Genomic DNA, 18,123 nt, shown 5'->3' with positions numbered 1-18,123 from the left:
GAAACACTTCTTGACTATCAGATAATTTTTCCTGAATTTCTTTTATTCCGCTTTTTAAACCTGTCTAACCTGCCATTCGAGCATATAAAAGTAGTCTCATAAAATCGCTTAGCAAATTCATCGACATTTGTCCAGATACTTCGATTGGTGAACCACTTCAGTAATGCTTCTTCAACATCCTTGTGATCTGCTTTTTTCAGCCATCTAAATTTTTTTCATGAGCAGAAATTATTAATTGCCTATTCTTCCATATGTTACATATGTATTTGGATAGTTTATATTCCCTGCAAATATCAACTTGATTGCATCCATTTTCAATTTTTTCTGATTATGCCCATCATTTTATCATCAATGGAGAACGTTTTACGTTTACTGCTCGCCATAGTTAAATTTGCGACACTTGTTTGCAGGATTTTTTTAAATGAACTGAGAGCAAAAAGGAGTTGAAATGAGGGCCTTATCAACACATATTAGTGTCCCACCCTTTGACTAATAATTACTCATTCCCTCTGACAGAAAATGCATATTGATCCCACTGACACCTTACAGGTGCATCATCTGCCTGAGTTGGAAACATCTGCTTGGTTTGCTTAGGGATGGGAAAATGAGATAAAAGAAGAAAACAAGAAAAAATGCTTATCGCTACATACCCCTCTATAAATCGTTTCAAAAATCGGTATATGTATTTATTTTGAAGTAGAAATTTCAAAATTATTACAAAAAAAATTAAGAAAAAAATCAGTTGAAGACAGAAAAAAGTTCATTATATCCAACTTCTTCACTTTTTTGGTTCACTATATCCACAAAAAATAACATTACATGTGTATAGCAAGGCACGGACCGAACAATTCGTTCACTATATCCGGGAGTTCACTATAAACCGTGTTCACCATAGCGAGGTTTGACTGTATTAATTTTTTGCTTTATTTACCTTATTAAGATGGGCTTTACTATAAAATTAAATACTAGTATCTACTGACTTCAATTCGTCAATTTGTTTCTTATTCCTAATTATTATGTATTTCTTACTTTAACTTCATCCTCGAAAAGAGATTTATTATCATAATTCACAAAAAAAAGTTTTAGAAATTTTTGTTACTGTTTTACTTTTTATCTAGTTTACTTTTTGTGTAATATGTTATATGTATATTTTGTACATATATATAAACAGCACTTACAGGTGAAGAGTCACTTTTATGATAATGAAAGTAAATCAACAAGTTTAGAAGGCCTTAAAGAAGAAAAGGTAAAAACTTTTATTTTGTTACATTTATGTTTTTAGTTAGTATCCATCTAAGTGTTATGTGAACAGTGGTTCTACTTGCTCGCTATTGTGCATCAAATGCGCCAAGAATTGTAGAAGGGACATGAAAAAAGTTACACAAGTTCTTTGGAACACATAATTCTCCATCCAAAAATATATAAAAGTAAAAAAAAGTTTGGTGTAGGCAGATTTATATTGGCAAAATAAAACCAAACTTTTTTAATGATGAAAATCCTCACTCTGCTGGTAGAAAGTTGGAATTGTGAGTTTGATCCTGGCAGCTGGCTAAGCGACTGGTAAAGTATGTAGGACCATATTTTTGTGGTGTTTTATATTATGCATCAGTTAGATACTAGTTGGCTTAAAAGCTAATGGGTTTTCTTGGAGTGACTATTTTTACTATTTTAAATGAAGATGAACCTGAAATAGGTCAAAACTAAACGTTTTAGATTCTGTGGTCAACCAATAGTTTTAGTCCACTTTTGCTCTTTAACATAAGTTTAGAGCTGAGTCTAATTAGCCACATTTACTTCTGGTGGGTTTATAGTTTAGAAACCAGATTTGAAATAGTAAAATGAAAAAAAGTGAGTAAGTTGAGTAGAGTTTGTAAGTTAACTCATAATAAAACTTATTAATTTTCTTCATTTTTCTCTGTGTCCTTTTTGTATTTATTTATTGTGCTATATATATTTAGGAATATCATTTTGTATTGCTACCAAAACTATATAGAAACAACCGTATTTTGCCCTTTTTGTACAATATTAATAGTACTCACTTAAACAGCAGAAAAATGTATTTACCTCAAAAAAATTTTGATAGCAAGAAGCAAATTATTTTTTACTAGTTATAAACATGCATTTTAGTTAAATAATAGAAAAATGTGTGTTTGTTATGCTATAATTAAATTCAACTACATATAATAAATTAATTACATGTTATTTTTTATTTGTTTCAGTCTTCCAAAACTTGTGTAATTATTTGAACTTTTAACGCAATAAAGAGTGAAGAAGCAGCTATATTTTAGAGTGATGTAGAGTAATGTTTTATTATCAGTGCTATATGTTAGATTGTAAATAGTTTTATATGTTTGTTGATTAATATTTTATTATTAAAACAAGAATAATTTTTATATTGTACAGACGGCCTTGATTATGATGACAGGCTGCCTGAAGCCTATTCTTGCATGAGTTAACTTTGATAAAGAAATTATTCAAATACTGTTTTCCCTTGTATATATAGGAATGAGTTACTCTTAACATTAAAAGAAGCACTTAATTGATCTCAGCATCTTTTATCTGTATTATTCATATTTCCCATTTATTATTTATTCTATACATAACGAAATGTTTTAAAAATCACAATAAAAACAAAACGTGTGTAGCTAAGAAATTTTTATAGCAAATTTTTAATGAGTTGCTATTTTTTGGGAAAAGTTTCTCTATCTTTTATGGTTAAATTAAGTGAGATTTAAGAAAGTGATTTTCTGTGTTAAAATTGTTATTTCTCAATACAAATACATAAAACATAGACTCTTTTTATCACGCTACCTAATTTTATTGATACTTGATACAAATATTAATTCTAAATATATTTGATGCACATATAATTCCTTGCATAGGCAGTCGCAGCTCCTTCATAAGTTTTTATTTCCTATTTCAAGCAAAAGGTCTTTTCTATACTTATATATAATGCAAATGATTTGATATTACATTCAATTTGAGAAATGTCAGATTATTCGGAACACCATGTACTTTATAGCAATTTTTTTGTAGGCTTCAGGAGTACTGTTAATTATTAGCACCTTGTTTATTACTTAATTTTAATTTAAAACATTTTGAGATTAAACCTTTAGCACTTTGTGGTCAGATGTGTATTCATTAAAAATCCTAGTTTCAATATTTTTTTATTTATTGTTTCTCGGAAGAATTCAACTATTACCCTAAATAAACATATTCGGAATATGCTGTAAACAATTTTATAACTTATACATTTAGCAATGTTTTATTACATAACTGTCATTTACTTAGTTTGCGAGAATCATAATGTGCATTGTAGTGTTAGGTTCAGAGAATTATTTTGATTTTTATTCCATGCCTTGTGAAAATTTTCTATTTTAATTTTTTATTTATTGGGAGAAAATTATTAATTTTAATAATTTAGTCAGATTATTATTTGAATCTAGAAATGTAGTTTTTAAGCAATGTACATGAAGATATTTTTTATTGCTATAGAAATTTTTTATTTATATATATATATATATTCTAATTTTCTGTGAATGTATGAATACTACGCTTATTTCCAAACTATTTTTTACTACACTTATCCAACTCTTATATAATTTCATTCTTTGCAAGTTAATATTTTGAAGAATGCATGAAACTTATATGTATGGCCAATATTTAATTTATCTATTTAATATTTTCCCTTTTATTAATTTTAGGACTTAGCTAAAACATTTAAAATAGAAACAACAGAATTACTTAATAATTTTAATTATGTTTTATAATAGGTTATTGCCTCAAGAAAATCTATATGGCATGCATATATAAATTTAGGCAAAATCAGAATTTATACAAATATGATAAATTTATACTGATGATTATACAAAGTATTTAGCATTATTTAAATATAATATTTATCAAGTAATCCTCTTTCATTTGCAAATATGAAACCTTTGTTCTTGGATATTTATACTGTTAATGCCTTAAAAATTGATTATAAACGAGTTTTTACTGAGTCAATACGACATCGCACCAACAAATATTACAATTAAGGATTTTTTTCATAGACATTTTCATTTGATGTTTTATAACACTATTTATTCTTATATTTTTTAACTACTTAGTATATTTCTCAGTCTAAATTAATGAGTTAAGTTTGAAGAGTGTCTATTAAAACTGTATGTAGAATGATGCATAGTGCTGTTCTGTATATCCTTTTTAAACTACTGAAATGAGTGAAAAATAGTTCTAAAATTTTTTTGGAACTGCATTATTTTAACATTTTAATAAGTGTGCAGTTTTTTATATTCATTAACATGCCATGTTTGTATATATATTTTAAAAAAGTAGTAAACATTCCTTAATTTATAATTAAGGAATTTTATTTGTCAATCATTTAAACAGCACTAAAATGTGCTAAATGTTTTTTTCTGTCCTTTTAACTTTAATTAGTATTTTGATATCAATAAAGTGTTGCCTTTTGTTATTAATCTTTTATTTCTATAATTTAAGAACATTGTTATGAAAAGCAAAACTCTTACTGTTGTGTTTTATGCCCTTATGCAACTGAGATAAAATTCGATCCAATTACTGGTTTCTGCTCATTGATTCGAAAGAATGTCTGTTTCCTGATTCAACTGAAAATTTCAGAACGCTGTTTGTCATATGACAGCACAATAGCTTGGCTTCGAAGGTTAAGTTTGATAGCACTATTGCTGATCAATCATAAAACAGATATTCTCTGTTTAATGGCAATGGTGGAAAGAAACCAAGGGGTAGGACATAAAAACTTGGTTATATGTTAAACATTCAGTGACAATTTTATCCAAGTAATATTGAACAATGGTAGTATGGACAAATGCTAAAATGTTTTATCATGATTTAAAATATAAAAACTCCTTATTACTATATCCAAAATTGTTTAAAATAATTGTTCTAAATCAAGCTAACAAATTCTATTTTAAAAACCATTGTTATATCTTTGAAATATTTAAAGAATTTATGTTATATTTCAGACAATTACAGACCCAAATATCTAGGATAAGGTCAAAACTTCAAAGGTCTAAACTTCTTTGCTTGTTAAGGTCAAAACTTAAGCAAAGTCGAAATTTAAAATTCTCCCCCACAGGCCCATAGTTGAGAAAATGTGTATAAATTTTTTCATTCATTTGCAGAGAAAAAAAAATATAGCACACATGACACGTGAAAGAGATAAATCTCTACGGTGGGAAACCCCTTTTACTTTGATAGTGACCAAATGTTTCAGTTGGAAACGGGTCTCTATCGGATAGCAATCGAACAGGTTCGAAGAAATTGAATCGAAGAAGTGTGTTTCAGTTCCATAAAGGTGTTAATTTTAAAAGAAATATCCTAAGTGAAGTACATAAACTTTTCAATCAGATATTAAACAAAACTTTTTGACGCTTAGTTTCTTTTTGTTGAGAGTGTTTTAGGTAATAAAGCCAGAAAAATGAAACACATGAATCAAGCCCTAATGCCAAGGATAAAACTTTTCCATTCATTACTTACAAGTTCAAAATTATTTATTTATATGTCATAATATATAATTATGGTTTACAAATAAATGAAGTAAAGTTTTAAAAATTTTCTTATTAAAAAATAAAAACCTTTTAAGTACTTATAAAGCACTCTAAAAATATTTTTAAGCACTTTAAGAAAAAAAAAGAAAAATAATCATAATTAAGGTATGCACTCTAAGAAAAAAATTTTCTTCCTATTGATAACAGTTTTTTATTTATGTGTATATAAAATTAACAAAATGACAAAACTTTTTCAAACTTTCCAAAGCTTAGACTTTAACATTATAATAAAGAACTAGTTTCTGGCGAAGAACTTTATTCTTAATATTATTAGACACCAAAGAAATATTTTACATGCAATATTCTATAAAGAGTTTCTTATTCTATTCTTTAAATTAATAATTACATTATTAAATAATGTAAAAAAAAAAAACAATTTTATTTCTAAATGTATATATAAAAAAATTTATATTAAATATAAATTTTCACATAATAAGAACATTTACATGATTATAAAAACTATTGATCATACTGAATTGATAAAAATGTACAGAGAACAAACTTGAAGAAAAAAAACGAATTCATGTTACAAAGGAAATTTAGTGAATGGCCATTGATCCCTATATTTAATAAATCTGAGAGAGCTGAATTTTTATTTTCAATTATATTTTTTAAATTAAGAGGTAAATTATATTATTTTGAAGTGACTAATCTGAATCACATAAGATTTCTAACTGCATTTGCTAAATGTTAAAATAATGAAAAGTCCCTAATCATCCCAGTCCTTTCCTCTAAAATTCAGTTTGCTTTTTTAAAAAAATAACCCAAGAGTACTGAAAGTTTTTATTAATCCAGTAAAATAAGACTACAATAAAAATTCTAAAATATTTTATGTAATTCATGAACCTCAGGTACAAATGCTCACGATTAAAAAAAATCTCAATTCTTATTGAATCAAATGAATAAACAGGAGACGCAATTTTTTGCAGGGATAAAGCTCTGTAATTGTTCAGTGGTCTGGACCTATATGGAAATGCTTTATTAGTGTACTGCGGTCCACAGCATATGAAAGCGGTAATCATTTTACATGTTTGATAAAATACTTGCGGGTTCGGTGAGATTCTTGCACTCTCATATGCAACCCTGTTGCATTTTGCAAGATATTCATAATTACAGGCTTTCCTAATTCCACCCTCTGAAATACAATAAAAAAGATCTTTTTATGGTGGCTAATACAGTAGGGAACCGATTATCCGGAACGATCGGGACCATCGCTATTCCGGATAACTGATTTTTCCGGTTTTCTGAATCGCTACAAAAAGCCGTTTTTTTATTGTTAAACCCAACTAAAAAAAAATTAGGAAATCTTAAAAAGAAGAAAAAACAATGAAGTAATACAGTAATGATTATTTCCAAAATGATGGTAAGGTAAACATCTTTCAAAATAGAAAGAAAAATCCTAAAATCTTATGAGGGAAAAAAAAAAAAAATTTTTTTTTGAAAATGGCGGGAAAATTTATCAAATTTCGTTCCGGTTTTTTGGTTTTCTGATTTCCGGATAACGGGTTCTGTACTGTATAATAATCAAGAAAAGCGTTCTTTGTCAGAAACTAGTAACTTTATCATGATAATGTAAAGACTGAAAATTATTTTGTGCTTTGTTTATGTATTAGTGTTTAAAAGGCGCTTTTTTTTGTTGAAAGATTTGGCTATGCACCCTGTGATCTATAAATAGAACAGAACAAGAACGTCATATGTTTGCCCTGGACAAAGAGAATGGCGCTGGATAAGCGAAGAAATTAACAAAAAGGAAATGTATAATTTTCATATGCTATGGGAGAAATTTTGGCAATGTTTAGTTAACCTCCATCATCAGCAAACATTTCAGAGATTTTCAGTTTAAATGAAGCCTCAAATTTTAAATTTCTCGCTGTTGTTGTAGTTAATCTACGTCGCACTAGAGCTGCACAATGTGCTATTGGTGACGATCTGGGAAACACCCCTGAGGATGATCCGAAGACATGCCATCGCAATTTTGATCCTCTGCAGAGGGGATGGTAGCCCGACCACCTGCACGCGAAGTCTAGCACTTTACGGTAGAACAGTTTTAACGAGGACCAATACCGCACACCCTCGGTCCCTATGCAGACTGATCCAAGTGGTCACCCACCCGCACACTGACAGTAGCCAGTGATGCTTGACTTCGGTGATCTGCTGGGAACCGTGTCTTAACGATCAGTCCACTGCGGGACATAAATTTCTCGCAATATACAGTAGAGTTGCACGTGTGATTACAACAATCTTACCCACTGAATCCAGCTCAGTTGACACGCTTGCAGATCTGTGAATAGTTCATCTGACATATAAAATTAGTAGAGCTTTTGTACCATACGGACGATGACGGTAAACCAAAATGGATTGTGGTTGAATGAATAGTAAAAATGTTGAACTGAACATTGTGAAAAATCACACTTTTTGTGCAATTCATGATGGCGACAGGCATGAGTAAGAAAAAATCTTATTTTTGGAAATAAAGAAAATCAAGCACTTTTTGCAAAACCCCAAAACAATGAAAACAAGAACCAGGGAAATCAATGTAACCCATGGGAAAAAATGCCTTTAAGGGTTTATAAAAAATGAAACTCAAAAATAAGCACTTTTTAAAAACGCTATGCACGCTGTGAAGTAATTTTAAAAGAAGGTATCATTATGTAAGGAAGCAGAGTGATAATGCTTCGTGTTCCATGTCTCAGGTCCAGGGTTCTATCCTCAGCCTTTCATACCTTCAGTGGCTCAATAGAACCTGCTTGGAGACTAAGCACTAAAGGTTACACGTTCAGCTGATCATCCATCCGGAACATCTGCTTCTGTATCCTAGGTCAAGAAAATTGGGATGGGCATTGTAGGCTTTAGCCCTCCATGGGCCACTGAGTTCACTTTAGATCATTATGTAAGGTCATATTGCATATTTATTGCAAAAAAAATCCAGTACATTTGTTACTTGAAATATTTATTTATAACAACATTAAAAACAATTTTTTTGCATTAAAATATTACAATTCTGGAAGAATGATTTTGATAATACAGCATCAAATGTACCAATAATTTTGGTATCTGAACCACAGACATATTTCTAGTCTCTTATGGCATTTTCTAAGAATTTTATTAAAAACAAAATTACAAGCAAGATTTTTCTTCTCACAAATTAATAAAATAGTAAGCAATAAATGAGCAAATAAAAACTTGACATGCATAAAGGAAACAATATTTATAAGATGATTACATTAAAATATAAAAGGTATATTGATTACCATAAAAAGGAAAATTTCATTCGCATTAATAAAACAATTTACAAGCAATCCAAAACTGAATTTTACAGGCTCAATAAAAAAAAGTTAAACATTTAATAAAAACACTATAAATATATGTTAGACGACTACCTGCTGATAATACATAAATTTTGAACTGATCTAGATGTATCAATTGATTAAACGATCAGCAATTTTTGCAGGGCAGTACCTTAGTATTTCCTCATTACATCTTTCAGAAAATCTGATTTTTTTCAGCTAGAAGATATTTTTTCCAGATGTTGAATTGTTTATAATAGCTTTGAGATTCAATTTATAGAAAATTATGGCTTGCAAAACAACCAAAATTGATGTATATTACAATTTGAAAAAAGATAATTGGTGTATTTTAGAACACACCAAAATGAACCTTAATTCTGGATTTATTTAAACCAACCTTTTACTAGGAAAAATAACAAATTTTATTGAATTCACAAAAAATACTAAATTTGCATTTTGCTTGTTATTTTAATGTTTTGCAATTATTAATAAGAGAATTGAATTTTATCTCATAATTTGAAATAAAATTTAAATATTGAAATAATATTAAAGCATTTTGAAATGCATAGTTTATTGTAATAAAAACAATTTTATTCTGGGGGTTAAATTAAAAATAGTTTACTTTTGCATAATTTTGGGCTTATGGTAGTTTCAAACACAAATTAATATTAAAGGTAACAATTAATAATTATTCAAATTCAACACATAACATGATATGTAAATGAAAGTTGAGTGCAAATATTTAACTTCTGGATATAATTATGATAAATATTCAACAACTAAACAATAACCAAAAGCTTACAATAATAAATATTGCATTGAATTCTTATAATTCTGAATAAATATTTTAATTTTGCAATTCAATATTTTGCACATAATAATAAGTGTAATGGCAATAACCAAATATATGGCAAATTTCAAGTTTCAGTTAGACAATTTGATAATAGTGTTAAATCAAGTCTAAATAGATTTCATGGGATAAACTTTTACTTTTTTCTTGAGTCAACAACATTTTACAAGTGTATAAATGCCTGTAAAAAAAATTTTCATTTTCATTCAAGATACTGCTTAAAAATGTAATTTTGACATTAATTATAGAATTCAGATTTAATAGATTATATTTTTATCATCAATACAAGATGCCGATGGAGAAAATTAAAATTTAAGTAATTATGCTATTTTTATTTTTTAAAAATTATCTAAAACAGTTCAACAACCACAAATTAGTGATCTTTTCAAATTTTACTCTTTTGAAAAAGAAAGAAGTTATATATATTTTATAATTCAAAATAAAAAGTATTTTTTTTAGAACAATTAAAAATAAGTTGTGCTTGGATTAACTCTAAAACTGAAGTCACACAATACCATACCTTTAAAAAGCAAGCATAAACTAATAAAAATGTAACATGAAAAATAATTGCTCAATTTAAGCAGGATGTAATATAGATGTAACATATTGCAAAACAATCGCATATATTCAGCAGATACATTTGTCTTAAAAGCAATTAAAATAACACATTTCAACAGTTCCAAATTCATTTCACTGTTTTGGGATCAAAGTACCTTCAGTCGAATTTAAATCAAAACTGAGTGAAATAGAAAATGTTATTCATATCAGAAACAGAAATTTTCCTTTTTACAATTCCAGGAAAAAAATCTCTTTCAGAATTTAATTGGCCCACAGTTTATACACCATCAATGTCTTGACCATACTTTTCTTTGATAGTTAATGACATGACCGTAATTTTCTAGCAACTTTTTGACTTCAATTGGGTAAAGAATTAATGTGAAAACTAACAACACAAAAGGGTTTTTAAACAAATGTGACGGAAAAAATAATTATTTAATTTAAGCAGATTATATGTAAATAACATACTGCGAAATAATGACAAATATTATCTCAATGGCAAACTTCAAAAAAGAAATTCATGTAATGCATTAATTCTTCCAATTAGCAGTTATAATAAATTCATTTCACTATTTTGGAGTTAAATAACCTTCCGTTGGATGATGAGATTCCATATGGAAATTTAGTGGTCCTTTAAACCGACTTTCATAAGTGCATTTTGGACATTTGAAAGGTCTTTCATCAGTGTGCACACGAGCATGGTACGGAAAATAATGTTTAACCATTTTCCTGTCGCAAAATGGACAAACAACCATCTCCTTCTCTTTCCTATTTTTGTATTTAGATCCCTTCACTTCTCTTTTGTTGGATTGTTCAGATCCTATAACTATTTCACTCAATTCAGTTGAAGAATGTGGGGTAGGACTTTCACGGTCAATATTATCATCTGAAACAGCAATATTTGTTTTTGCTTTCAATGAACCTGTATTTCTTGTCCTTCGTTTCTTCGCAGGTTCTTTCTCATTTGTTGAAGATGGTGGTGCAAGGCTTTCCAGGTCGCAAAATTCTGAATCATTTCCCGGTTTCCCACGCTGTCTTTTCGTCTTTCCAATGGGAACACTCTGTACAGACATATTTTCAGGTATTATATCAGAACTGGCATTGGAATGGATACTATCTTCTCTTGTTTCAGTTAACTGAGATAGTGTCAACGACACATCAGAATCTGCTGACTCTGCAAGTAAGTTTTCTTCGCTGCTTGTTTGTAGATCATCTTCTGTTTTTAAATCCAAAATGGTTTCTGGAATTAGAAGATGAACAGTTACATTATTATTGTCACTAGTATCAGTGTCACTATCGATTTCTTCTTTGATTGCAGTCAACATGGTATCAACTGACTTAACTTCCTGGTGCGTTAAATGAACTGTTGCAGGTGCAATATCACAGTCGGGTTCTGTTTTAATTTTTACTAAGCTCATATCCATCTTTCCATTTATCTCTGCGACTTTGGTATTAACTTCTTGTCTTGCTTCAGTTATGCTGACATCTACTTCCTTTTTTACTTCAGCAAAATTAGAACCAACTCGTTTATTTTTAAGGCTCTCCATTTCACGGTTGTAGTTGTTGCCGTATTCTACTAGCTTTTGTCTTTAAATAAACTGAATTCTAATTTCCTTATTTATCAATAACAATCCTGGAAAAGAAAAACTATTTAAAAAATTTTTTTTTACAAAACAGGAACATCATATAAACTCTCGTAAAGCTAAGCATTTATAAGTGATGAGATGAATGAATTAAAAATAACAATCTGATAGAAACAAACAGATTCAATCAACCCTTAAGTATAAAGACTTATGTCAATTTTCCATTACTTAGTTCTACTTTATTGAATGACATGAAAAAAAAGCTAGAATTATTAAATACGATGGAAGAAAAAAAACTGGAATTTAAGTTCCAATGTGTTGTTTTCAAAAACAAAAAATAAAATAGAAAGCTGAATAAAAAAAATTGATTCAAATAGCATCAGCATATTTCCTCATAGGGTTCTAAGTCATTAGAATAAAAATAAATTCAATCTAAAGATCTCAGATGTCTGAAATAAGATTGCATTTTACGTTCTCTGAACTAAGAACTCTACTATTCCTGCTTAATTGTGCAAATTGCCATTTTGATCATCCAGCCAACTTCTGTGGTTATAGCTTAAGGATAAAGAAAGATTTCACAAATGGAAAGACTAGTCAGCTTACCAAGAAATTAGTGAATCTCGTTATGAAACGTAAACTCTGGTGCAAGACGAAGAAACGTTATGAATTCCCAGGAACTTATTGCCATGACACATAAACTCTGTAATCTTGACAGTAATGTTTTTGACCAATTTGCATTATAAGCATGGACTTAATCATTTCTTCTTTACCCCTTTTTATGTTTTACTATTCTCCATATTTCTTCTATTTGAATTTATCTCTAGGATTAGATTCTCTGCACTCAATTCCTGTTGTTTCCAAAACTTAATAATATATGAATTAGGTAAGCAGTTGAAATAATGCTTAAATACATTTAACACACAACCTGATATTATTAAATACACTTTTTAGAAATTTTTCTCATACTTGTCTGTAATTTTGATGAAACAAATGTCTAAATGAAAATTTTGGCCTTATTTGCAGTCACATTATTTTAGACATCTTTTCTCCCTATCTCACTTGTTTCATATATTTCTCATCTACATACTTTCAGATAATATTTCTACAAAAATAAAGAACTCTTGAGATATTACAATTTCATTTTAGGTTTTAAATAAAGTTTTAGCTTATTCAGGAGTGTATATGATATTCATTAAAAATATAATAGCAGCAATAAACATGCAAATAATATATCACACTTTCATAACATATTTGAGCAATAATTTTTATCTATTTTTATTTTAAAAAAAGTTTATTTCAAGCAAGAGTTTTTTATACTTCAATTCACACCCCTAGATGCAACAGATCATATTTGATCTGAGTAACAAAAAATTACTGTATCAAATTTTATTTCCCACAAAAATTAACGTATTTTCATTCTCAATTCAGAATTATAATTAATTATCTTTCTAGTAACAAAATTTTTGAGACATAAAAATTTCTTATTTTACTAATTTTTATCTTTTGAGAATTTTAGGAAAGAAATACCAAATATTCACAGTATACAGAAATATTCACATATAAAACTGAATTGCTGATATCAATTAATTATTAGCACAAATTTTAATTCATTATGATAAACAGACATAACAATTTTTAAACACAAACATAATAATTTGACACAATTTATTTACAAATGACTATCATAAATAAAAATATGTTAAATTCATCAACGGGTATAGCCGGGTACCCTGCCCCTGGGGATTATGTCAGGGGACTGGTCCTCCAGGTTGGGGGTTGAGCTAACAACCCCACCCCATAAATATCAACCCGTTTCAAAATCCAAAGAAGTAAATGCCGGACTGTCTTCACGGAATTTGGCCAGGATACAACTACCTCCAATAAAAACCAACAGGAAGGCCTAAAAAGAGATGGAAAGGCTGTGTGGATGAGGATTTTGCCATCCTAAAAGTAAGGAACTGGAAATCAATTGCTGGGAGGACAGAATGGGAAAAGCTTCTGAGGAAGGTCCAGGCTCACAAAGGGCTGTCGTGCCTATGCTGATGATAAAGTCATCAACACCATCACAATCGCAAATTTTTTTCTTCTTTAGATTCTACAAATATAGCCTCATGTTAAGTTTCCAATTTTATTTTGAATGCCTTGTTATAGAATTTTTTCATCTATATGTTACTCAGAGAAGTAACATTTTTTAAGAAGGTACAGTAGAAGTAGAAAAGAAAAAGACTAAAAAGAGGATTCAATCAAAACAACTCCACTTAGCCTTTCTCCCCTCCTTCTACTGCTAACAAGTTTCTTCTTTAAGCTTCAACGACCTTTAATTTCTGGTATCAGACTCAAATCTTTCTCCTCTCTTTCAACTGTTAACAAATATCTTTTATGAATTTCAGCATCCATCAATTTTTGGTATCAAAAATAAATGAGCATAAATAATTTGGTTTGCCCATACTATTTATCACTTTTCATTTTAACTATTAAAATCTAAGTCTTCAAACAAATAATAGCCAAGGAAATGTCACCTGAAGTTATAAAGTCAGCAAAAGATGAACAAAACAGTGATTAACTTAGAATCTAAACTTATTGCAAATCTACAAAACTTGTCACCCTTTTCTTCTAGTTAGGAACTCTGTCTCTTTCTTGTTCTCTTTGACTATTTCTCTCTATCTAAGTCTTTCTTTAAATCCAATTATATGACGCCTTTCTTTAACATTTGGTTTTATTATTCATATTATTTGCTAACATTTTTAATGGATGCCTTATTTAACCTTTAACTTCTGGCCATTACAATTGTAAAAAATTTGTTTAAATTAAATAAAATAAACGATATTCATGACAATGTTACTAATCAATTTTCTCAAATTATTTTATAAGAAGTTGAGGCTGACATTAATTTAACTTCTACTCAATAATATTCAAATTTTGAATAACTCAATAGTCATTGTAACTGTTAAAAAGAAAAAAAAAATTAAGGATCAATTTTTAAATAATTTCTTACAATTCTTTAAATATACACTAATAATTAGCTTAATATTTGCAAATAAAAATTAATAACAAATATTGTTTTATACTCCTAGAGATAAAATAAATTTATTTTAAAATTTCAAACACTTGCGGTTCTACAATACCTTTACCTGTGATGATTATTAAAAATTCTTACTAAGATTTTTTTTTAAATTTTAAAATGGTTTAACAAAAAGAACTTACCAATAAACATTCCTAGAGCAGCTGAAAAATATGGTTTGTTTTATCAAAGAAAAATAAATAATTGTTAATTTATTTATTAAAATATTTAAGATTTTAAAAAACAAATAAAAAAAATTAAATAAATATATTTTTGACAGTATCTCAGATGAAAAATTAATTCACAACTAATATAAGTCAATTTAGTCAGAAAACACTATTAATCAACAGTAATTTAAGGAAAATGTCATAGAATGTCAAAGACAACTTTCTTTATACCTAGTTTATTAATTTAAAATCTTTCAGTCATTAGAAAAGGCTTTAAACATACTGTAAAAAATGTACAAATTATAATTGCTGTTTCTTTAACAGCTAACAGAGGTTCAAAATATTACTTCATCAGTTAAAATAGTTCACAGTGTCATTTTCAATTGACAAAAAAACATTTCCAGTAAAAAAATCCTGGTAAATAACTTTAGTGTCAACCAGTTAGATATGGTAAAATTTCGTTTCTTAAACATTGTGGCTCAGTTTCTTTCAAGTTCTTGACTAAGACAAGAAAGACAAATAAAAAAAGTTAAAATTAGGAGAATCAGCATTTCAAAAATGGTTATCAGTGATTCCGCTAGACTTAATACCGGTCTGAAGAACCCAAGACTTTCGGATTTCTAGATTATCTTTTTACTGAAACAAGTACCTAATTCAAATGTGAATTAATTCACCCTATTAATATGCAAATTCATAATTATTCTATCTATTGAGAAACAAAAAGAATTTTAAAGCAAGAAAAGAGTTATAGTTGAACAATCGAGGCTTTTAATTAGGACTGATCAAGCACTTGCATCAAGAAAAATAAAGATGTAATACGATACTCAGAATTATTATAATTTTTTAACTATTGATAAAGAAGAAAAAAAAAATTTTTTTTATTGTACAGTACAGTACCCGTTATCCGGAAATCAGAAAACCGGAAAACCAAAAAACCGGAACGAAATTCGATTAGTTTTCCCGCCATTATAAAAAAAAAAAAAAAAATTTTTTTCCTCATAGGATTTTAGGATTTTTCGTTCTTATTTGAAAGATGTTTACCTTACCATCATTTTGGAAATAATCATTAGTGTATTATTTCATCGTTTTTTCTTCTTTTTAAGATTATTTCCAACTTTTTTTTTTTTTTTAGTTGGGTTTAACTATAAAAAAAACGGGTTTTTGTAGCGATTCAGAAAACCGGAAAAATCAGTTATCCGGAATATTGATGGTCCCGATCGTTCCGGATAATCGGTTCCCTACTGTATTACCTAAAGTTCGGTTGTAATTTAGTCCGCATACTATTTTTTTTCCAGCTGGAGAATTATAGGTACCAGAGGGCATGTAATAACTTATTTTTCTCACTTGACATGTTATAGCGTTTAAGCAAAATCACTGATCATAAAAAATTTGTGTATTTTTTGAGATGTGAATTTTTAACAATGAAAATTTGCATAATTTTTACGTAAAATTAAATAAATAACAGTCCTTAATTTTTTTTCTCAAATACAGTAGAAAAATAAGTATACATAATGATATATACTAAACAAATATCACAATTAAGTTTAATGTCTTATTTGAAATAGGTTAAACTGCACCAAACATAAACAGATCTACATAATCTAGTAAGCTTGCTATGAGTTATACCTAAAAAATAAACAAACCAAAAAAGAAAATTATTTGCAATTACAGCAGAGTATTTTAAAGATAATTAAAGATAGAAAAGTACAACGAAATAATAAAATATCAAATGTAATTTTTTAGCGGTTTTGTTGCGGAAGTTACATAGAAACATTTCTTTAGAAAATTTATCGACAATACAATACTAATTTATAAAAACTTTATTTGTGTTATCAAAATTTCCCATTAGAAATGCTTCAAAAGAATAGTTTTAGGCATTAAGCATTTTCTAAGCACATTTATAAGCTAATTTTTTCAAAGAGGAAAAAAATTACAACATTTATTTTAAGAAAAGAGTTTTGAAATTAGGAAATGTGATAAATGATTTTTTTAAGTATATTAGCATATTCAGAACTGAATCTGGGTAAATTTTTTTAATCAATAAATAGATTAAAGAATATAAATTTACTAGTTGAAACAATTAACATATATATAATTTATTATCCTAATATTAATTATTATTCTTTAAGGAATATCTTTTAATCTTCTTTCTTAAAATATTCTTTTATGTGTTTCCTCTTTTAGATCTTAAAATAGAAATTATTTTCATTTTATTATTTTTAAAGACGAAAAATATAGAAAAGCATAGAATTTAGGAGTTCATTATACTGAATAAATAATAAGATGTCTATTTATTTAAGTTAAACTTGTATATTTATACATATTTACAATATTTTATGCACAATAATCAAACATATAACAAAAGAAATAGGAAAAAAATAGAATTTAGAATAGTTTAAAAATTGAATGAGTATTAAGAGGATTCTTCAAATTTAACAGAAGCAAACACAAACATAAAACTAAAGAAACAGAAAAAGCATTGAACTTAGAAGTTATTGAGTGATTAATAAAATGGCTATTTAAGTTACACTTGTATATTTATACAGATTAACAATATTTTCAGCATAACAATCAAACATAAAACAAGAGAAACAGGAAAAGCATATAAATTAGAAGTTTAAAACATTGAATGAGATGATTCTTTAAGTTTAACTCAAGTATAAACATAAAACAAAAGAAACAGAAAAAGTAAAGAACTTAGGAGTTAATCATATAGAATGATTAATAAAATGGCTATTTAAGTTACACTTGTATATTTATACAGATTAACAATATTTTCAGCACAACAATCAAACATAAAACAATAGAAACAAGAAAAACATATTAAATAAAAGGTTTAAAACATTGAATGAAATGATTCTTCAAGTTTAACTCAAGTGTAAACATAAAACAAAAGAAACAGAAAAAGCAAAGAACTCAGGAGTTAATCATATAGAATGATTAATAAAATGACTATTCAAGTTAAACTTGTATATTTTTGCATAGTTACAATATTTTGAGCACAAAAATCAAACAAAAGAAATAGGAAAAGT

At 27.9% G+C, this 18,123-nt stretch overlaps 2 protein-coding genes across 4 annotated transcripts in view; one reads left to right on the top strand and one right to left on the bottom strand.

Annotated features, from left to right (window-relative positions):
• Positions 1-4,469, top strand: part of LOC107436403 (X-linked retinitis pigmentosa GTPase regulator) — a 42,538-nt gene extending 38,069 nt beyond the window's left edge. For 2 of the 3 annotated variants that reach the window (XM_087164170.1, XM_087164172.1), the window contains 2 exons: positions 1,172-1,246; positions 2,220-4,469. In XM_087164170.1, the coding sequence (XP_087020296.1) occupies positions 1,172-1,246; positions 2,220-2,246 (102 nt within the window). In that variant the 3' untranslated portion in view covers positions 2,247-4,469. The remainder of the gene's footprint in view (positions 1-1,171; positions 1,247-2,219) is intronic. The other variant, XM_087164171.1, reaches the window with a different exon arrangement.
• Positions 4,470-8,518: 4,049 nt separating this feature from the next.
• On the bottom strand, positions 8,519-15,190 carry LOC107436406 (uncharacterized). Its single transcript, XM_016048117.4, has 2 exons — positions 15,068-15,190; positions 8,519-11,913 (listed from the first exon to the last, which is right to left on the bottom strand). The coding sequence occupies exon 2, from the start codon at positions 11,825-11,827 to the stop codon at positions 10,850-10,852; it is 978 nt and encodes a 325-aa protein (XP_015903603.2). The 5' UTR covers positions 11,828-11,913; positions 15,068-15,190; the 3' UTR covers positions 8,519-10,849.
• Positions 15,191-18,123: the final 2,933 nt, after the last annotated feature.

This window comes from Parasteatoda tepidariorum, chromosome 5, assembly GCF_982258835.1.
Source record: "Parasteatoda tepidariorum strain Cologne lab strain chromosome 5, Ptep-v5.0, whole genome shotgun sequence".
NCBI lineage: Eukaryota > Metazoa > Arthropoda > Arachnida > Araneae > Theridiidae > Parasteatoda > Parasteatoda tepidariorum.
This window is presented reverse-complemented; position numbering and strand designations above follow the sequence as displayed.

What these genes read in the sequence shown, in the direction of transcription:
- LOC107436406 (XM_016048117.4), bottom strand. Translation starts at nt 11,827, where the DNA reads ATGGAGAGCCTTAAAAATAAACGAGTTGGTTCTAATTTTGCTGAAGTA.